Source organism: Sinohyriopsis cumingii, chromosome 8, assembly GCF_028554795.1.
Source record: "Sinohyriopsis cumingii isolate HCF-2022 chromosome 8, ASM2855479v2, whole genome shotgun sequence".
NCBI classification, from domain to species: domain Eukaryota; kingdom Metazoa; phylum Mollusca; class Bivalvia; order Unionida; family Unionidae; genus Sinohyriopsis; species Sinohyriopsis cumingii.
This window is the reverse complement of record NC_142968.1, coordinates 111,411,491-111,435,382: the sequence shown is the minus strand read 5'-3', so window position 1 is coordinate 111,435,382 and position 23,892 is coordinate 111,411,491. Positions and strand designations below refer to the sequence as shown.

Sequence of the window (23,892 nt, the reverse complement as noted above, 5' to 3'; positions counted from 1 at the left end):
GCTCACTAATTAATCTGACGGAAGGTCTGTAAGACAGTAATGAATTTCCTGAAAGATAGAGCAGGGATGCCAGCTGTCATACCCTTTGTATTCCTTCAAAGAGTCTACGGGGTGCACGTGCGAGGCGGTATAACAGAAGAGCGTAGGAGGAAGAAGAAGACAAGAGTAGAAGAAAGGTAAAAGAAAAGGAGGAAAAGTTTGGAAGAGGAGAAAGATTTTATATGCAACAAATTTGAAATTTTCTTATCTATTAGTTCAGTCCCTTTAATATTATTGTAATAAGCCAATGGAATAGAGCCATATGTGTTGGTATCGTACTTAACCGTATCTTAATGTTTAACCTTCAGGCTCGCAAAGAATGTGAAAACTGACCCACATTTCCTAGTAAAATATATTTGTTCTCTTACATGGGGCATTGCTCATTAACTTCTCAGAAACCCAAAAGAACACGTCAGCTCTACACGTATTGTCTTCTTCATATACCTGCATAACTGTCCCTAATGCAAATACTTAGGCTTGGATCTACCTTGCGTAGGCGTGTTAAGTCATGTCTTCTTCATGGAACTGCATAAGTGTGTCTCTAATGCAACTATTTATGCATACATCTACTTTGTGGAGGCGTATATAGGCATAGATCTACCTTGTGGATGCGTATATAGGCATAGATCTACCTTGTGGATGCGTATATAGGCATAGATCTACCTTGAGGAGGCGTATATAGGCATAGATCTACCTTGTGGATGCGTATATAGGCACAGATCTACCATGTCGAGGCGTATATAGGCATAGATCTACCTCGTGGAAGCGTATATAGGCACAGATCTACCATGTCGAGGCGTATATAGGCGTGATCCAGCGGAGACGAAGCCAAAGTAATCTAATCTGTGTCTTGGTTCGTTTTTTTTTGTTCATATTCTTCAGTAACTTACTTTGTTTCTTGTAGTATCATAAAAATCTTGGTAGAACTGAATCTTACGTAACTGATCAAATACACATTTGAACATTTTCGAGAGAAATCTGTATAGCCCAGCCAATACCAACGTTATGTGGAATAACTGTAAAATGGTAGTTTATTTAATTTCATTGCTTGTGGAATTACATGAGTTAAAGTTATCTGAACAAAGATAGCACAAAGTGGCTTTACCAATTTGAATAGCACGTATAAGAAGAGAAATAATGTTTCACCCTAGAAATATAACGAAGTACAAGCAAGTTTCGTCTAATCGTACGCTGGAACACAAGATTCGATGATGTCCCCGTTATAAACGTAAGGAGTGAACACGGCGCTATTTCGTATATGATGTAAGATCTGTATGTGATACGCTAGTCTCATGTTGCTTTTGATATAATGCAGAACTCGGCCTAGCATTTACCAATATATTTTTCTTCTAGCACCTCATAATTCGAAACTGAATATTGAAAGTCGTTTAAACCTAACATCTTGATTATTTAAAAGAATGGTTAATGTCATATAGTTTTTCTTAACAAATCGTTTCCGTCCTTCCAAATTTTAGATTGAAAGAATAGGGAGACACAAAAAAAATGGCGGCATTAGGGCTTTTAGGTTAACGAGAATGATTGTGTATTAATTTATTGAAACGTCATTGGTAGTGTACTTGGTGAGGACAACGAAAATGTAAAAATGTGTCAAACTGGCATATTGTAAGTGAAGTAAGTTTACATTTCTATTAATAAGAAAATTTTCAGAGATGTAGGCTGTAGTGTTTCCGAAGAAATTTTGTCACTGGCAATCAGGTTACAAACATACAAAGGTTATATCTACTAAAAATACACGCATAAAAACGTATTTTAGACAAAAACTTTACTTTTCCAATTTTTTATAATGTTGGATGATATTTATATATTTGTAGCTGATTATGCCTGACTTGCATCATTTGTTCCACGGTTGGAGTATGTACACACTATTTCAGGTCCATAAATGATGAATCCATGAATTTGCTGGGTCATTAACAAAGTACAGGATTGAATAATTAAACGCAGTGGCAATGGTAGTTTTCTAACTGCACACCATTCATGTAGCTACAGTAAATCGATATAAAGCGCTTAGGGATCCGCTGTCGTTCTCTGATCCAAAGACAGTTATCATGCCCGTGTCCGGAGTATCAACCTCTCCCTCAAAAGTACCAGCTCCTGTTTTTCTTAAATAATGCTCCAAGATTCTTATCCTCTGCAGAATATTTGACTCTAGCCGAAATTTGATGGAAGATTTTGCTGGAAGGGAACCTTTTCGGGGCTCTAGAAGTCGGCAATTGTATTTAATGATAGCCCTGTTGTAACATTCAGGAAACGGGTAGCACGGAATCACAGGCTTTCGGCAATCAATCAGATATGTAATTGATGACCAGTATTTACCATCGTCTTCCCATGGCCGGTTAACCATAATATCCAGCTCGTAGAAACCTTCAATCGGAAATCTAGCCCTGACAACCATTTTATTAGCAGACGATTCAACCATAGTGCAGTTTTCGAGACTGACATCTCTACTTTCTGCATGCCGAAGTTTGGCTATAGCGTCCACTTGTTTGGTTGTTGGTATGTTTATACAAAGTTTACCATTGGCCGCTGTAAAAATTGGAGTTGCTATGGATTCCTCTGCAAATCCGTATTGTTTATATTCTGGGCAAAAAGCCCACGGTGTTTTTCTTGAGGGGTACGGTTTCACAGGCTTTGCAGGATAACTACACTTGATTATATACTCAAGTATTGAATTATGGACACCTGCTTTCTTTCCTACGGGCTTTGCGAAAACCTTTAAAACATATTTTGCAGCGGATGGTGGTCGGACGTTAATTTTCAGAGTAGTCGGGTTTTGCATGTAGGACATAGCGTATTTGCTCATATCTGTACCATCGCTGAGAGAAAAATTTATTATCCAGCTTTCTATGCTTTTCTGTCCATCTTTGATATTAATGGTATCATCCGATATGAGTTCTAGCACTCCTGACGTGTGGGATAAAGCGATTATGCCACACTCCAAGGCAGTGTGACTATACTTTACTCTCCTGCCAAATTCTTTCATTGAAACCGGTTCGTCCAGCAATTGCCATTTTGAATCCAGCACCTCACTTTTATTCATACAGGGATAGTGCCTATTAATAAAATCTTCTGGATCTGTAAGGAAGTAAAATTCTGTGAACTGTTTATGAAATTTTTTTTCCTCCAAATGGCCAGCTCCCCACGTACATTCCACAAACCGCCAGTCGCCGTCGAGAAGGACAACATTCCACGCATGATTAGTTCTCGTAGATGGGGTTATTTCTATTTCAGGATTGTAGTTGTAGCCCTTCGCGTGACCGCTGATCGTTTTAACGGGAATATTCACTTCTCTGCAAGATTAAGCGAAATATGAGTTACACATATGTTGCATTATATATTTCACTGTCTTCCTAATAAGTAAATATTGTTTTGTGGTCTAGCCTATTGATATAAAATCTTTCCTGATAAGTTCATGCTTGAGTGAGAACTCAAAGAAAGGGGAATATATCTGCACTGGCTCGAAAGTACATTGTACGTTTCATGCATACAATAATGTCCTGCCTTACCATATGGTCACAATTTACAGTCTCTTTCAATAAGTACACGTGAATTTGCAAGATAGCGACTTACCTGCAGAGGGCTGAAAAGAGTTCCGCGTATCCTTCACACACAGATTTTCCTGTCTGTAAGACGTCATTAGCATCACACGAGCTTGTTATGTCACTAAAGTAACCTTCCGTGTCATAGCTGAAAAATTATACATGCAAGCTTGTATATTTGGAAGAAAGAACTAAATTTATATACCTAAAATCTTGTTCATTTTCTTTCATTACCTCATCCACAAAATCTCCAAGAATATTCATAATAACAATTATGCATACTTGTGTCAACTTCAAAACAACTGTTCTCATCTAAATGGGAGAGAGCTTCTATGAGACAAGCAATGATTTACTGTAATTTAGTAGGTCCAATACATAATTTAAGAAGTATATTTTCAGGACTTTGAGGATTGATGATGACAACGGCGAAGACTATGACGATGATGATAATTTGTATAATCAGATCGTGTTATTAATATAATCTATGTTGCGGTTTGCGTCGAGACAAGTAAATCTGTCAGGTGGTTAGTATGTGTCTCCACCACGTGCTTTTGTCGGCTGGAAGACGAACAATGTAACCCCACGGCTGGGATTTCCTTGCCTCAGTACAAAATCAACAGTCATAGTATCCGTGCACTAGAATCGATTATATAAAGAAGAAACCCTTGTTGTCTTCTGCTGTGTCAGACAGAGTTGTTATAAAATACAATAAGAACAACAGATATGTAGCAAAATGAAATTCATTCATAAAGTAACCTAAGGTCACTCCATCCTTGATAACACACCATACCAAACATTTTGACATACACACCCCCACCCCACCCACACACGTCGAGCTATTTGATAGAGATCCAGACACACAGGTAATACACATAACTGACAGCAAAAATCCAAACTCTTTTATGAGCTGCAAAGTCGGCAATAACCAGAAATTTATTATCTCAAACAAGTTTCTGCAAACTTTATGAAACGCTCACAGTCCGCCTCAGTTGAATAAAATATAATAATGCGGTTGCAAACGAAAACTCTCTCACTTGCAAAAAGAGTGGTGCATTCATGAGTCCACATGCTATTTCACAAAAATATTTACTTGACGCGTATCACTGCACTAGAGTTAATGATGGTTGCCATATTTCCAGGGCAGAAAATATAGATTTACAAGAAAGTCATGAATTAGAAATTTCCTGTCACTACATACCTCGTTAGAACTGTTCCCAGTAGGCATATGGTACTGCCCAGTATCGTACCGTTGCATATCGTAGTACGCTTTCCAAATTAGAACTGATGAAAGTTAAAACTTAACTATATAAAACATATTAATTATTTACTGTTACTTTCATATGACAGCCATCGATTATATGGGATAATACAGTAACAGTGTCAAATGTTTTAATGTTTCTGTTTTCTCATGCTTAGAACGTGTGTACTTAGGGTCAAACGTTGACCCCATTGCATCAGTAGCATATTCGCATTAATGGGCGGTATTTATATAAACAATAGCACGTTGATCCAAAGCCTCCCACTGTGCAAAACTTCCAACATGTAATAAATATAACTTTCTTCTTCATTTTTTTTCTATTCTAACAGCAGCATATATAGCTAGATTCTACTTAGATAATTACACTGGTCAACAGTGAAATCATTACTGACTTGAAAAGGCCCTAATCTGTAGTATTTTGGTGTGCCGAACACGAATATAACCGTGAAAAATTTTTATTGGCTCTCGTTTTGAAGATATTCATATACCTCATTTTCTATGTTTCACTGTGTAAATTTCTCCAGTAGGACTGCAGCAACATCCGGAATAATGATGTAACATTGCATAATACCATCATGCTCACATCATCCACAGTTGATTGCATCATTTTCTGATGCAATGCAATACTAATGCCATGCGGCTGCTGAAGTAAGTTGACGTCAGCAGTGTACTATACATGTGTAGGCCTATTATACTAATGCCAGGCGGCTGCTGAAGCTGACGTAAGCAGTGTACTATATAAAGCCCAATCAGATAGGTTCAGCATTTAAAATATTTTAGACGTTGTGCGAGACAGTTCAAGCTACTGTTACATAAAACTTATTATTTTATCCATTTACGTACAATAAAGAACAGTAATGCCTCGAAAGTGTGTTAATACCGCGGACAATTTTTGCTATATTTGTGGGGAAGTGACATTTGCCAACCAGAAGAAAAGTATCAATTCTCAAGAGAAGAAGGCATATCATCTTTACTTCGGATGCAAGGTTGGTGACCAAGACAAGCCTTGGGCTCCGCATATATGCTGTGCTACATGTACAACACAGCTTTCACAGTGGTTGAATTGCAAAAGGTCATCAATGCCGTTTGCAGTCCCAATGGTGTGGAGAGAGCCAAGCAACCACCTAAATGACTGTTACTTCTGCTTGGTTCCTCCTCTTTCCGGCGGAATAACGAAGCGAAAGAAGTCGAGAATAGTCTACCCAAACATTCCGTCTGCATTGAGACCAGTTCCACATGGTGAGGGACTTCCTATTCCAGAACCTCCAGCAGAATATTCTCTTGATTCATCTGACGAAGACAAAGGTGAGTCGACCTGTTCTTCTCCTGGTCCATCAGCATGCAGTGATCCAGATTTTCACTGTGGTGCATCATCAACCCCACACAGAATAACACAGGAAGAACTAAATGACCTGATTCGTGATTTGGACTTATCAAAGAACAAGGCAGAATTGCTAGGATCAAGACTCCAACAATGGAATCTTCTAGAAGAAGATGTCACAATTACTGCATATCGAAAGCGCCACCAGCAATTGGAGCCTTTCTTCAGAAAGGAAAGTAATCTGATATTCTGTTCCGATATTGAGGGCCTCATGAATGCTTTAAAAATCACTCATGACCCACAAGAATGGAGACTATTTGTGGACTCTTCGAAACTGAGTCTCAAGGCTGTGCTTTTGCACAATGGAAACATTCTTCCATCTATTCCAGTAGCGTATGCTGTCCACATGAAAGAGACATACGATAACTTAAGGCAGCTACTGAATTCCATTGAGTATAACAAGTACAGCTGGCACCTCTGTGGTGATTTGAAGGTAGTTGCCCTTTTAATGGGACTGCAGCAAGGATATACAAAATACATGTGTTTCTTATGCGAGTGGGATAGCCGAGCAAGGAAAATGCACTACATGAGGAAGGAATGGACTCACAGGCAGAATGTAGCCATTGGAGAGAAGAATATCCAACACCCAGCTCTGGTTGAGGCTCAGAAAATCTTGCTACCACCCCTTCACATCAAACTAGGTTTGATGAAGAACTTCGTGAAAGCCATTGACCGGACTTTGCCAGCATTCCGATACCTGCATGAAAAATTCCCTCGACTCAGCGAAGCAAAGATTAAAGAGGGAGTTTTTGTGGGTCCTCAGATTCGAGAGCTTTTCAAAGATGACCGGTTCAACAACTTGCTGGAAGGTGACGCGAAACAAGCATGGAATGCTTTTCGCCTAGTTTCTACAAACTTCCTCGGAAATGTTAGGGCAGAAAACTATAAGGAACTAGTAGAAGACATGTTGATGAAGTATAAGAAACTTGGCTGCAATATGTCTCTAAAGATTCACTTCCTTCATTCCCATTTGGATTTCTTTCCTAGCAACTGTGGTATTGTTAGTGATGAACACGGCGAACGTTTTCATCAAGATATCGCAACAATGGAACAAAGATACCAGGGAAAATGGTCCACTACAATGCTGGCTGACTACTGCTGGACACTCCTCAGAGATGCTCCCGAACAGCTGTACAAGAGACAGGCGAAGAAATCTAAGATGTAGTCAATGACTTGATTTTTTATAGGTAGGCTATTACAGTTGACCTTTTACTATTGGAATGCATTTCGTTATGTAAACATTAATTTCTTGCAGATTACAAAAAAACTAGAGCCAATTTTGCAATTTGACTGTCATATTCGTGTTCAGCACATAAAAATTGATAAGAATTGACTAATTTTATTTCAGTAACATGACTTTTGTAAAAATTTGTTGTCCAGTGTTATTTATCTTTTCGTGAAAGAGTATAAGACCTGATGACCTTTATATAAAATGAGAGGCAATACTAGTAGCTCATTAATACTTTACATGTTAAATTTGCTAACTTTATTGCAAAATTGCAGGGTTAATTGAATTTAACTGGAAAAAAATGGGTGAGAAAATAATTTATGTCGGTGTTTGTAGCCTCGAGTGGAAACACTATAACCCCTTGAATGGGATTTATTTGTCTTGGTCCAAACTCCAACATAGATTCAATTATTCTCACCCAAAAGTTTCCAGTCAAATTCAAATAACCTTGTATTTTTGCAGTATACGTGTAGTAAGCAGATTCAAAACATAGTGTTCATAATGTACTATTAGTTACTGACATTTATTATATAGGTCATCCTGATCTGTTACTATTTAATGAAAATTTAAATAATTAACTAAGTAGAATCTTGCTATATATGCCGGTCGTAGTATAAAAAGAACAAAGAAAAAAAAAACACTCATAATTGGTACGTGTTGCAAGTATTGCACTACGAGCGTCTCCAGTCACGTCCTATTGTTTGCAAACATCGCGTATTAATACGAAGAATGTTAATAAAAGCAGCAAGGTGACCTGTCGATGCTAAGAGCACGAGTTCGTGTTTCTCTCTCTCAAATGTTTTGTATGATGTGTTATCAAAGTTGGAGATACACTAGGTTGCTTTATTAGTGTAGTTCTTTTGTTATATATCTGTTGCTATTGTTGATGTTGCTGTTGTCGTTGTAGGATTTTTTTTAAAAAAAAACTCTGTCAGGTACAGCAGAATACGGCATGAGTTTCGTCCCTTGAAACGTTACTCCCTAACGCCTGTAACCATGACTAAGACGACCAGGTTGAGACAACAAGACTGAGATAGGAAATGGACGAGCAGCAGCAGATCTGATAGATTTCTCTGTCGCATAGATGAGGCACAAGCATATAGGTATTTATCTGTATGTAATCATTTGACTGTGTCTTCAATGATTTTCTTGAAATGAGTTATTAGTCTCCCTGCTTATATGCCAGTCTAGCTTGCGTCCTTGCAAAGGATAAACTCGATTTTCTTACAAGGATACACGACCTGAAACGTATCGACTCTATTACGCAGATAAACAAAAAGTTAAGTAAATCGTCGAAATGTTTTATATTTGAGGACATCCTCCTCCAAAGTGCATCACGGATTAGGCAAGATTGAAAACAGAATTTTAAAATATTTAAAAATAATTAAAATGTTTATGGGTCATGCAATTTAACTGACAGTCAATTCAATTCATATACAGTTGATTCATTAACCTAATTTAGTTTTTACTTCACGGAATATGTGGGGATTTGCAGTGTTTCCTATTATTCCAGATTTCCCTTCAGAGAACTTGGCAACAGCGTCAAAAATGGTTAGTGCTGGAACAAATTCAATCGGGTCACGTGCTTACACAATATATGAAAACATCGGTTATACTGTGCTTTCTGTGATGTCGGAACCTCATTTCAGATCCGGAAGAAAGACCAAAGTTTCACTGAACTCACCTTACATTAATCCTATCTGAATATGTCCAATAAACGATAATGAACACTGGATCTTTAAGGACGCAGTGAATTATTCTATTTTTTTCTTCTTTTCTTTTACACCTATTAAGGTATCTATTCCACTGCAAAATAACATAGTAAACAACTCGGTGTATAATTAGCAGGTTGTTGAGTTTAATTATAGTGGCGTGCGCACAATTGTGCATGTGCCACTTTTTTCTGACTGCACCGCAGCCTGCTAGTTGTTCCTGGGGAAGGGGATGGTGCCACCTCCCCCAGGCTTTTATGGATTCAAGGAACCCTGATAGTTTTGCCTCAGTCTGTGGGTCCATAAAGGTCCCTACAGTTGAATGGTTGGCTGTCATTAGTGGGAAGGAGAGCTCGGGAACGGTCCTGCTTGCTTTACATCGCTGGTTTCTTGTTACATTTGCCTGGTGTTTCTTGCGATTTATTTATTTATTTATTTTTTTTTTCAATTTTTTTTCTTCTTTTTTTTCTTCAAAATGTTCTAAAAGGAGGGGGGATGTTTTATGCTGTTTATAGAGGTTCTTAGTAGAAATCATGTATGAAGAGAGATTTTCAAGGTTATTATGGTATTACTAGTCGAGGTGTTTAGGGTGTGTTTCCTACGTTATGTTATTTATAAGTTTTTAGATATTACCTCTTTAAGTTATTTATTAATCAATGTTTTTAGAGGTTGAATGTTATTTATACTTTATTTAGCAAGAGACCGGAGTCCTAGCCGATTACACGGTTCGTTAAGGACATCTAGGACATCCGATTTTGCGGTTTCCTTAGTTTTTGATAGGTGCTTCGTAAGTGAATTATTTATTAATACTTTTATAAAATTGAATGATATGTTATGGGTTTTTATGTGGTGGCTTCTAAATTTATTTAGCTAGTTACTGGGTCTTTTGGTTTTGTGGGGATAGTAATTATATTTTGTTCCTAAGTCCTGCTGAGTCTATGAATTGATTTATCTTTTGATATGCTGATTTTTTATTTTTATTAGAGTCCATAAGTAACTTTGGGTATGTGTGTGGTGATCCAATCTCTTTTTGGTTTTTGATAAATATTTTCCGAGCGGGTTGATATTTTGGGCATGTATTGAATACGTGGTGTAGATCTTCGGTGGTGTGGCAGTTAAAATAGTTAATGGTTGCTGGTTTGGGTCCTATAAACCTTCCTAAACTGCTTGCTAGTTTAGTTTTTCCAGTTATTATCCTGTTTATGGTTTTCTGTTCTAAATAGGTACCTTTAGGTAGCTGTATGTTCCTATCTACGTTTTTTTCGGTTTCATGGTGCTTTTTACCTTTTGTGGAGGAGTTCCAAACATCTTGCCATGTTTGGTCTATATATGTTTGTGCGAAGCTTAGTGCTTCTGTAGAGCTATAGTTAAACTTGATAGAGTTTTGATCTCCTAGTTTGGTTTTTGCAACTTTGTCTGCTGTTTCGTTGCCAGAGATTCCAATGTGCGACGGTATCCACATGAGCTCGACTAATTGATGTGCTGTGGTGATGTCGCCGATTAATTGGCATGCTCTGTCGAGGAATTGCTCCCTAGAGTGTGTATTGCGATTTTGGATCGATTTGATAACGCTTAGGGAATCGCTTATAATGACTGCTTTAGGTATTTGATTGTTTTTGATCCATTGTAGTGATTCAAGTATAGCCCAGAATTCAGTGGTGTAAATGGAGCAATAGTCAGGTAATCTGGATCCCCTTTGTATATTGAATTCAGGGATGACTATCGCTGCTGCTGTTCTTGGTGGGTTGTTTGTTTTTGATCCATCGGTATATATTTTAACATAGTCCGGGTATTTTTGGTTGATTTCGTTTACAAGTACAGGTTTTAGTAAGTTTTCTTGTCCTTCTTTATTGCCTAATTTAGTAGCTTCAATGTTAATCCTTGGTGGTTTTTGTAACCATGGTGATTTGTTCTGGTCTGTATTGTTTGTTACCTGTTTTTTTAGTAGAGGCATCTTTTCTCTTAGTTCAAGGATTACTTTGCCACTTGGTGTGATGGGTATGATTTTGGGTTTGAAGACAACTTTACACTTATTTATAGCTATTTTGGTGGGATGGTTGTCTGAGTGGGTATCTAATCGAATGGAGTATCGGAGGAGCAGTTCTTGCCTACGTAATTTTAAGGGTAGTTCTCCTGTTAGTGTGTGTAGTTCTTTTAATGATGTTGAGGGGAGTGTTCCTGTGCATGATAGTAAGGCTTTTCTCTGGATAGTGTCAAGGAATAGTTTATTTCCACAGAATGCAATGCTGATTGTCTTTGATCCATTGTAGTGATTCCCTTACAAACAATATTTGCAAAATAATGGAGACAATAATTGCAAATAGGTTAAAACACCACCTTGAAACCAATGACTACTCTCCATAAATCAATGTGACTTTCGGAACAAACGGTCCACCACTGACCAACTTCTCAGATTGGAAACAGACATGAAACTCACTTTAGGAAAACCGATCGCAACCTCATAGCGGGTTTTTTTAGACCTAGAAAAAGCATTCGACCTAGTATGGACCAATGGACTAATGGCCAAATTAAACCAATTTGGAATAACTGGACGCTTGTTCAACTGGATTGGCGATTTCCTCACAGGTCGGAAAATTACCAAAAGAATAGGCAACACCCATTCGGAAGAATTTTCACTTGAAAATGGAACACCGCAAGGCAGTGTAATAAGTCCCTTACTATTTAACCTAATGGTAAACGACCTTGACCTCAATGCAGCCTCCGCAAAAATAAACTTGTCACAATTTGCAGATGATAGTGGCATATGGAGGAATGGAAATCCTGCCAATAACACAGTAGTTAAAGAAATCCAGCAGAGCCTAGACATCATAGGGAGATGGGCGGACAAATGGGGTTTCAAAATATCTCATGAAAAAACTGTGGCAATCATATTCACCCCCAAACGAAATAACAACCTAGTCTATCCAAACTTCTATATACAAAATCAATTAATTAAATACGTAACAGTAGTAAAATTCAGCACATTGAACAACTCACCCAGAATTATAACAAAGATCTCAATTTACTCAGGAACATCACAGGGACTGACTGGGGATCCAACCAGGAAACCCTCCTCACGATATATAAAAGCCTAATTAGATCAAAACTAGATTACGGTTGCCAAGCATATAACTCGGCTAAGCAGCCTGTGCTACAAACGTTCTATTATAAGTCCAAAATAATAGAGTTCCGAATTAATTCCAATGGTGTTCCGAATGAATTCCAATATTGAATGTGCTGATGTGCCTTTAGTCTCGAATGTGCTAGTGTACAAACAGTCTTCGTATATCATAATGCTGAATTCTAAAATGTCCTTGAACGGATTCAAAATAATTCCAAAATAGTGGTTTTGTCCTAAATCAATGAGCACTTAGTAATTCCAGTGAATGATTTAAATAAATAAATCCTCTGAAATTAAAACTGAACACAACAATATGACTGATTCCACTATGGATATTAAGAAGGAATGAATAATTTAAGATGCAAACAACTTTATATGCCCGTCCACTTGACCGATGTAGCTATCACCATTTTCTGAAAATACTCGGTCATCTTAATGGAAACTTACTCCAAAAAAATTTGTTTCTGGAATCTTTTGTGGTCATAGTCAAGGCTGTATCTAAAAATCAAACTAAAGTAAACATGCTTACAATTAATAATTGTGTAATTGCATAACCTACAATGATAGACAAATATTAGCTTTGTAATATGTTATTTACTAAATAAATGTCTCCAGTCAGGTAAGACCTTACACTCTATAATCATTAACAAATAATTCAACACACAATACAAATTAAATATACATAACACCATGCAAAATGTATCAACAGACAAACGGAGTGTACATTAACTGTGATATACCTGATATTTTCTGTAATCCAGCGATAGAAAGCTCGAACTCGTTCCAGATTATTTATGGCCGGTTTCACGAGATCATTTGCTAGTTCACTGACTGATTTACGAAGAAAGCTTTGCACCTGTTAGAAAATGGAAAATCACACGTGTAGAGAGTGCATGTTTGTTTTGTTTGCAATGTTATTCAGCTGTTATGTTTGCTTTCACTGTGAAATCTACGTAAAATGTAAAATAAAAAATCTATAAAATATTCAAAGCAATGGAATTCCAGATTTTTTAGAAATGCATCTTTACAATAAAAAAAGCAAAATTAGCCGTTTAGTAGTACGTCGCAGTAGTACAACTGACGTATGTACGTATTCTTCGGTATAAAAATGTCAATAAGATTATGACCGCCTTTGAAAGGCAGCTGATATTTTTTGTTACAAATCAAAATCTTTACCCCATGCAGTCAGTAGCTTAGACGTTTTATAAAAACTAGTCACTAGATAATGAACATTATGCACAAAGAGAAATCGTGCAGGATAAACTAATTTCATAGAAGAATTGTATTGCTCTCTCTCTCTCTCTCTCTCTCTCTCTCTGTTAGTATTATTATAGTCTCTATCTGTCTCTGTGTCTGTCTGTGAATGGCAATTCGTGTCATTGGCAGTCTACTTTAGTACGTATAAAAACTTAAGTATGCACCTTTAACGCGCTTGTTTTGTAAATAGCGCCCTAAACATTGTAAATAGCGTGCTGTATTTTTCATTTTAGCTCGCTAAAAATAAAAACTTACTTGTATGTTTTATTTTCATTCGTGTTAGTTTTTAAATGTGCTAGAAAAGAAACATTGCGCTTGGAAAAACTAGCGCGTATAAAATAAAACATACGCGTAAGTTTTCATTTTTAGCGCACTAAAATGAAGAAACATCACACTATTTACAACTTTTAGCGTGTTTGTTACAAATGCTAACGCGTTGAAAGTGAAGACATATGCGTATGTTTTTATACGCGCTAAAATAGAATTGCCATTCCTATATATCTGTGTCTGGGTCTGTCCGTCAGTGTCTTTCTGTCTGTCTGTCTGTCTCCCTCTCTCTCTCTCTCTCTCTCTCTCTCTGTTGGTTGGTCTTCTGCATATCAGGTTTACCACAAATTTTTATCTCGAAATAATTAAATAGATAAATGGTTTATTTAACAAAAATACTGAAAATGTACAGTTGTTGATCAATATTTGCTGTTAAAGCGAGGGTGAAGTAAAAAAACATACGAAACTCACTTTGTGAGACATTGTATCAGTTAAGATATCGATATCTTTCAGGTAACCATTGTACGTTTAATGACTCTGAGCAGCATTGTTTTATCTTGTACATCGAATTTAACGAGAACAAGCGTGTTTAAAACAAAAACTTTATCATTATTTTCAGGTGTTTTCCCAAATCGATAGGCCAATATATATATATATATATATATATATATATATATATATATATATATATATATATATATATATATATATATATATATATATATATATATATATATATATATATATATGTGTGTGTGTGTGTGTGTGTGTGTGTGTGTGGCGAGAGTAAGAGAGAGAGAGAGAGAGAGTATGTTTAAAAACAGAGCCTTCAAATCGGTGTGTACAGGCGAATCCTGTGATGTAGGTTTCAGGACCGAGTACACACACACACACACACACACACACACACACACACAGTGCGAAGAAACTTCAGCGTGTCCTGTAACAAGTTTTCTGTATGACTCGGGAAGTCTTAAATGCATCATCTTCTGTGGGGTTTACCCCCCCCCCCCCAACCAATGGTTCCATCCAACAGATCCCTTGCCAGCATGCTTAGCCCTCCCTCTCCCACAACGCTACTCCACTTGTCTCTTTGTCTCTTTCTACTGAAATCGTTTACTTTTTGAGACGAACGGTTAATTAATTTTGCACAAAAGGGGGTTTAATTTTGGTATTTAAACCTGCCCCCTGAAGTAGGTATAGAAAATTTATTTTGTGTTTTGTTGGGGTTTTTTCTTCTGTTTTTTTTTTCTGTGGTGGTGGTGATGGTTGCAATCAAGTTCTATATTTAGATACTTCTGTGAAATAAATTTCGCTTGTGCAGAGCTGGAATTAAATGATGCCGAATCCAGATCCAACCAGATCCAACCACCCTTTGCTAATTATGGTACCTGTTGTTTTACCAGCATGTGCTTACTCACTGTGCACACGTTATTCTTGTTATGGTAACGCCTACCTTGAGAGCATGTTCATCGATCTGCTTGAAGACGGCTGGATTAGGTATAATATCCCTCTTCTTGGACTTCGGAGGATGTGGAGGAACTTCACTGCTGTCCACTGAGTCCTTCTGTAAAGGATACATGCTGCAGGTAAACAATTCTTATAGGATGTGGAATTTATAATGTAGGCAGATTAATCGTGTACTGTGTCGTAATTAAAATGAAAATGGTTCTGATTCCTTTGCCATTTAATACATACAAATATTCTCACGAGAAGCAAAACACAAATGTCTGAAGGTGAATGCAGATAAGGTCTGAGTCACATGTAAATGCATTTTCGTCTGTATGCATTGAACTTCACAGAGCAATTTTTATTATCTTCATCTATATATTTCTTCGATTACTGATTGTGGAAAAATAAACTTGCTGAACTTTCTATTCCTTTGCCCATTCCTATATTATAGAAAAAGCGTGATTTAATAGTATATAGAGGTACCGTTATTAATAAACGCAATGGTCGTATTAACAATGCTTTCATAAACAATTGAAAATGATGTCCCAAATAATTGTATTAGCCCCTGTTCACCACAAGTGATGTGAGCGATCAAAAAGGACTCTATACAGTCAACAGTAAAATTGACTGTAGAGGAATTTGAAAGTCAGCGATCTTGCAACGAAATATGAAAGGGGTATTTGAATCTACTGACTTTCGTATATCGGTCGATATAAACAAATAACCAGTATCTACATTATTACCCGTAACCAAATTTGGACTTGCTTTTTTAGTTCTGAAGTTTTCACTTTACTTGTTGATGGATATATTAGTTCTGAAATGTAATTGTTCTCATTGTTGTTCAATAACCTTAATCTCTTTTTCTTTTTATCAATTTTACAGTCAAAATGGTCGCCATATTGCTTCTTTATACACGGGTCTTGAAAATTATAATAACTACAGTTATCATTACTCTAAATTATAATAACTACAGTTATCATTACTGTTTTTACATGTCTTGATAATTGTAATAGCTACCGTTATCAATTCTGTTTCTTGCAAACCTATCTCAATTTTCTCATGATCAACTTCCGTTGCACTTGCATGAACATTCTCCTGGTAGCGTGCGTCATCATTAGGCTTAAAGTAAACAAATATTGACATTAATTTATATTTCATAATTGTAATTGTTACAAGCTTACATAATTTCAAAGTAGTTATCAGTCATAATAATGTCAAGGTAGTTATCAGTGTAACATACGTAATGTCAAGGTTATTTTCGGTGTAACATACATAATGTCAAGGAAGTTATCAGTGTAACATATGAATAATGTCAAGGAAGTTATCAATGTAAGATATGAATAATGTCAAAGAAGTTATCAATGTAACATATAAATAATGTCAAGGAAGTTATCTATGTAAAATATGAATAATGTCAAGAACGTTATCAATGTAACATAATAATAATGTCAAGGAAGTTCTCAATGTAACACATAAATAATGTGAAGGAAGTTATCAGTGTAACATATGACTAATGTCAAGGAAGTTATCAGTGTAACATATGACTGATGTCAAGGAAGTTATCAGCGTAACATGAATAATGTCAAGGAAGTTATCAATGTAAGATATGAATAATGTCAAGAAGTTATCAATGTAACATATGAATAATGTCAAGGAAGTTATCAATGTAACATATGAATAATGTCAAGGAAGTTATCAATGTAACATATAAATAAGGCCAAGGAAGTTATCAGTGTAACATATGACTAATGTCAAAGAAGTTATCAGTGTAACATATAAATAAGGCCAAGGAAGTTATCAGTGTAACATATGACTAATGTCAAGGAAGTTATCAGTGTAACATATGACTGATGTCAAGGAAGTTATCAGTGTAACATGAATAATGTCAAGGAAGCAAGGAAGTTATCAATGTAACATATAAATGATGTCAAGGAAGTTATCAATGTAACATATGAATAATGTCAAGAAGTTATCAATGTAACATATAAATAAGGTCAAGGAAGTTATCAATGTAACATGAATAATGTCAAAGAAGTTATCAGTGTAACATGAATAATGTCAAGGAAGCAGGGAAGTTATCAATGTAACATATAAATAATGTCAAGGAAGTTATCAGTGTAACATGAATAATGTCAAGGAAGCAGGGAAGTTATCAATGTAACATATAAATAATGTCAAGAAAGTTATCAGTGTAACATATGAATAATGTCAAAAAGTTATCAGTGTAACATATGAATAATGTCAAGAAAGTTATCAATGTAACATATGAATAATGTCAAGGAAGTTATCAATGTAACATACGAATAATGTCAAGGAAGTTATCAATGTAACATATGAATAATGTCAAGAAGTTTTCCGTGTAACAGATGAATTAAAAAGGTCATAAGATTACCGAATTATTCGAAGACAATTTTGAATCGAGGCCTTATCATCAGGTAACAAAAAGAAATATAACTGGATTGGATAATAATGGACGCAAATTCATCGCGCACCTGCTAACCCACTATGTCGATATATTTTACATGATATTATCTGCCTTTACTGCTTATTTAGTCGTTAAAGCAAAAGGTGAATCAAGTAAAAACGCTATAATTCATAATTCCGATCATATTTGAATGACAAGTACTTTTATTTCTCACCCATGCGACAGAGAAAGCTACTTGTTTTGCTAACCTTACTTTTCTTATCTCAGTCTAGTCATCTCAGACCAGTCGTCTCAGTCAAAGTGTCCACGCGCTCAGAACAACTTTTAAAAAAAGTAACCCTTGTTGTCTTCTGCTGTGCCTGACGTAGTTATACTAAAATCAAACAACAACAAAGACAGCAACAAATATATAACAAAAACATAGTGACTTAAGGTAAATCCATCTTTGAGAACGCACCATGCAAAAACATTCGAGAGAGACAGAGACACAAACGCATACGAAGTCGAGCTTTTTGGTATTATGCTAGTTCGTTCCACACAGCATGGTCAATTTTATCCTATATACAGGCCTAGCTCAGTACATTTTAAGGTTAGCATCATTAATGTAGCTAAAGCTACCTAACTAGTTTTAAATACTTCGTGTGAAACAAATTATATGCTGTTAGCTACATTTAATGACGCTGACCTGAAAAATGACTGTTACAGATAAGCTAAAATTCTCAATGCTGTGTGAAATGAACTATGACAGAAAACACTGATCCATGCACATAAACTATAGACCTAAACACTTCATAGCTTCCCAACTCTCTTAACAACTACGGAAAACTTAGTAACAGCCATAAAAGTGTTATATAAAACCTGCTTTATTCTTATTTTGTTAAGCATATCCATTTTGCCCCGGCTGAATCAAAAATATACCTACAATATTTAATGACAAATAATGCACTTACCAGCCAGAAGGAATCATTTATCCATCAGCACATTAATCCATAAGCAAATTTCACGTAGTACCTGCCATATTTCCAGGACAGAAAAGTAAATGTTCAAAGAATCTGTGAACTTGAAAGTTTAGGACATGGTTTTCCGTTAGAGTCCGTTTTTGGAGGGTCTATTATAAACGGGGGTAATTTTACAATCAATATTAAGGACAACACAAGTATGTCACAAACAGTTTCAAATCCTCCAAAAAAAGAATAGTTATATACGATAGTGACACAGATCTCTAATTACCCATGAATAATAAAGCAAGATGTTACTCTTCGTTACAGCTTGTACTAAGTATAACTACAGTAGAGCTGAGTAGCCAATATCGTTTTATTATTTAAAATGTAACTTTTCAAAATTGGAACTAATGAAAATAAAACAGTTTATTGTAATAAATATTAATTATTTATTGTCAATTTCATATAACATCCATATATTAAATGTGATAATACCTCATTACTATGCGACGTTTTATGTTGTTATTTTTCTTTGCTCACGCGTATAAACTGTGTACTTCGGACGTAACGGTCACACCACAGCCCTCATTAACATATTTATATTCATGCGCCGCATGTAAACATTGGACGAGAACACTAGTCAAAAATTCGTTTTTACTATAAAGGAAAATATTGGGTGAGAAAAATAATCTACGTTGGGGTTTGGACCGAGAAAATGAAATCCCAGTCGCGGGGTTACATTATATGTCTCCCCACTTGGGCAAGCCTCGTGGGGAGAAAAATAATATAACCCCTTGACTGGGATTTCCTTGTCTCGGTCCAAACCCCAACATAAATTCTATATTTCTCTCTCTCTCTCTCTCTCTCTCTCTCTCTCTCTCCTCTTATATCATCTCAAAGTAATGGTGATTGTGGTCTAAATCGTTTTTCAAATTAAGAAGTGTTTGTAATACTTTGATAGCTTTAAATACGCGTTGATTCAATAAGAACGAACCATAGTAGCAAAGATCTTAATGATTAATTTTGGTTAGAACACAGTTTTGAGTCGCCCGATTAATTTTTACGTGCCATTCTTTCTTAAGAAAATTTATCCAAAGAAACTTTTCTTTTTACTTTTCTTTTATCAGAAGACGTGAGCACTTAATCAGCTATTTTCACTTGCAATGGTCATTACATCAATACAATCTTCATTAATGGAAGTTAGTATCGTTCTAACACAACACCAAAACCGAATCTCGGTCAAGGAAGGTAATGCAGTCAGTAGTTACCAAGACTTTCGGTTTTCATATCCTTTATTCATTGAAAAACCAACCAGGGTCTGTGGAAAAGGCGAAGTGAAATGAAAACGAGGTTCCTCAAAACTGCAAGTGTTGACGAAGATTTAATAAATCAGTTATGAAAACAAATAATACCAGTTCACACCTTTAAAGCAAACAAGAAAGTAAAATATATATCAGTCAAGAAGAACCTTACAAAAAGAGTAATATACAAACTACTGTCTTTATAACGTCATATATATTATGACGTCATATTATCAATGACACCAACACGTCATCCTAGGATCAGATCAAAACGTGTTCGCTTGATGAAAGCATAAAAATGTGCGTAATTCTTGCTGATTTACCCAGCTTGAAACTTTTCTAGTCAGATACAGTCCGATAAAGTCGAAATTAGGTAATTATAGTACTGATTATATGTCCAGCCCGCTTACCATTCCACTGCTATGGAGTCAAACCAAGTCTTGGAAAAATAAACAAAGTATGAAGCAAAACGAAGACGAAGTTCACCACAATTTTTGATGTGCTCTATGGCACTGTATATGTTGAATAACTTAGATTAAATTAGTAAAGAATAAAAGTTTGTCAATCCATCCCTTTAACAAAACGAACAATAAAATTCATATTAGTCTGGAAGAAGGCCGAGAAAGTTCTTTTTGATACTCAATAAAGGTAAGATATTTGACTGAAATGAGTGACTAACGGATATATTTCATCGAGTAGGTGCAATACAATACTTTACAGGCGGCAAAGCGGTGACTTAAAATAGGTAAGTTTTCACCCACGAGATCAGATAAATCTGCTTTCTCTCGCAGCGATTATGTTCCGCTGTGTGAAACAGTAATATGATTCTCCTTCCCATTTGAAAGCAAAATATCATATTTATATAAAAAAAGAACGTGCATCTTGTTGTATTTGAATTATGTTAGTATAGAACTTAACTTTTTGGGTCATATTGTTATCAGTGTATATTGACGGACAGTAAGAAAATATGATTTTTTTTTACTCCAGTGAATAATCAAGATTATTTCCCTCAGATAATCTAGTACTTTGCGGCCTCGCATAAAATAAATTTCAATCTCGTTTCAACGTATTCTCAAATGATGAGATGAAAATATATCCGCTTGATGTCAACAAATAGCATGTGGCGTAGTTTTTGCCGATTGCCTGCAAACTGATTTTTTTTTATGCAGATACAGCCCGGAGAGGGCCGAGATGATGCAACTCTTTTCTAAATTTCGCACTTAATTCTGGGATTTCGCTAGGAGTAATTTGTACTAGACAAATCACTACACAGTTTCGCATTTTGCAGAGGATTAATTTCTAAATAAAATTCGAGTCCTGACATTTGGTCTGTGGGCTGATATGCTATTTTAAGAAGAATATGGAAATGTTTTATTTTGATGCAAATCAGTTTTATTTAGGCATTTAATATGGATTATGTATTTAACTCATTATGGTTACCGACCAGCTGGAATATAAACTCTGCGTCAAAAGTGAACGCACATTTTTCAGTGTGTAAGCAATTTTTTAGTTGAAACTTTGAAATGTTAGGCGGGTAAAACTTTCGCGAATTTCTTCTTGAGAAAGACAAGTCTACATATCTAAATCTTCATAAGACTGTAGACAAGTCTACATATCTAAATCTTCATAAGACTGTAGACAAGTCTACATACCTAAATCTTCATAAGGGCACTCGCTTGTAAGCACATTGACAGGACAGCTACTGCACACACTAGATCAAGACGAGTGTAGAGTAAGTTCGACTTAAACATATTATCATGTTCATTGACAGAGAAGTTTGCTTTGGAGTTGAAAAAGGTCCCTGTGTTGTTCCTTTTCACCGCAAAGACAGAACCTCAAAGAAAGAAAACATTTATCAAAAAGGGATAACTGTCGGGCTTAAACAAGTTATTACGAATATACCTCAAATTCTTATATTTTTTAAAGGAAATAAGTTTCTAGGGCAGCAGCTAATAAGATCCACTTATTGAGTAACTTGTGGAGCTCCATCTAATTCAGATAAAACACCAAATAAAAAAAGAAAATATATTCAAAGGAAATTTAAACATTATATATAAACAAGAGTGCGTATCGAATTTTGAAAGACAAGCATTATTATTCCAATTTAAAGAAAATTGTTTGAAACTATTTGTTACAAGAAACATACGAAGTTTTTAGAGCATTTGTTTCTGTTGACGTTTAGCAACGGCTGCAATATACCTCTGATTGTACACCATTATGACTAACAACAAGTCAATAGAAAATGTGTTTGACTTAGTAAGCACGGAAAGTTCTTATTGCATCATATTTCGAACTTTCCAGCTCTGACAGGTTTAACTTCACCATAGATCAGTATAACGCATGGTATTGTGTCGTATTGTGTCGTAGTCGCTGAAGATTATTTCTGTAATCATTACAGTAAAAAATTTCAAATTTTTAATTAACTTTCAAAGCAGCTAACAAATACTGAGATCATAAAACATTTTCTTTAGTCATTTAAAAAAGACAATTGCATTAAAGCTTTTGACAACATTAAATTTCATCCTTTAATGCACTCATCGGATAGACAAATACGAACTAAGGTATTTCATAAGATAACATGACCATTAAAAGAAGAATCTTATTAGCCTATGAACACGTGACCAACGAATGTTAAGTAGATTTGATACACATAATGCTGATATTGTGTGCTAATGCCAAGAAACTAATTTTTAGCAAAATTTCTGAGAAACAAAAATTAGTTCCTTGTGACAGGCGGATCATATCATTTACATAATGTGAGAATCTTGTTAAATAGAAAATAAGATGTTCGGAGAACCATCTACTGCTGTTTCTAGGTTATTAGAAAAAAAAACAGTACAGCCATTTTATGATAGTATATCTCATCTTACCTTTCCTTGGCCAGATTCATCCTTTGTTGGCTCACCTAATTTGGAGCAAGCACAACCCATATTTTTCGCGCTTTTCCCGTTATTTGTCAAAAATCGACTTTATTTTCGACTTCACCATAATCCTATACCAATCTTACGGATGGACTTGTAGCTGCATAAACGCCAAAATTGACAGTTGAGTATCTAATAAAATTTATGATCGTGATGTCTAAACCAGTGACGTCATTTGCACAACACTCACGTCATTCACAAAAGGGATATAATGGAAATTACCAATGACCCGCAGTGATTGGTTGATAGCTTCACAGCATAAACGCTGGTAAAGTTACGCTAGTTTTCTTTGTACCCGTGTACCAGGCGGTTGATAGTTATCTGCGGTCCATCAGCGACTCCTATAGAAAGAGTGATAGCCGAACTCGAATGTTCTATACATTTGTGTACCTAGCGAATCAAAAAGTAGATTATCTAACTACACGGGGTGTATGTATTTGGGGTAATATTGTTTAATCAGTATTGTGCATGTAAGATCATCTCTACCATGATGAAATTTATTATAACTCTCTAGGCTAAATAGATCCATACAAAATAAATTATCTGGGATTTTATTTCATTACAAAAACGATTTTTTAAGAGGATTTTCTTTTTGGAAATGCCGCTAATTAATAAATGCATCCTGGATTCACAACTTATGCTGATAAATCATCCAGGAAAATGCTCTTGCATACATAGATATCGCCATTCAGCTTGGAAATAGGCATTACATATGTATGGATTTTTTCTATATATTTTGATAATCGTTTTTTTCCATCGGGACTAAAGTCGTAAGCATAGACGGAATAAAAGAGGGAATGACGCATCAGTTTGTGGCTTAGGAAGCACGTTCAATGTGGTGTGTGTGTGTGTGTGTGTGTGTGTGTGTGTGTGTGTGGATTTTGAACGTTGCTTTAATAATTTTCCAGTCATATCGCAACGTGGTCTGCAGTGTGGCAGTTTATAGTGATGTCTAGCACTGGGGCATCATGTCACAGACATGTAGCATCATGTTTAACCCAGTCACGTCATCCTGACACAAGGCCGACCAGT

General features: G+C 35.9%; 1 protein-coding gene across 1 annotated transcript; it reads right to left on the bottom strand.

The window, feature by feature from the left end:
• Positions 1 to 1,876: 1,876 nt before the first annotated feature.
• LOC149794375 (kyphoscoliosis peptidase-like) lies at positions 1,877 to 22,940 on the bottom strand. Its single transcript, XM_089968549.1, has 6 exons — positions 22,810 to 22,940; positions 16,290 to 16,391; positions 15,277 to 15,387; positions 13,037 to 13,152; positions 3,628 to 3,744; positions 1,877 to 3,347 (listed from the first exon to the last, which is right to left on the bottom strand). The coding sequence occupies exons 1-6, from the start codon at positions 22,867 to 22,869 to the stop codon at positions 2,033 to 2,035; spliced, it is 1,821 nt and encodes a 606-aa protein (XP_089824675.1). The 5' UTR covers positions 22,870 to 22,940; the 3' UTR covers positions 1,877 to 2,032.
• Positions 22,941 to 23,892: the final 952 nt, after the last annotated feature.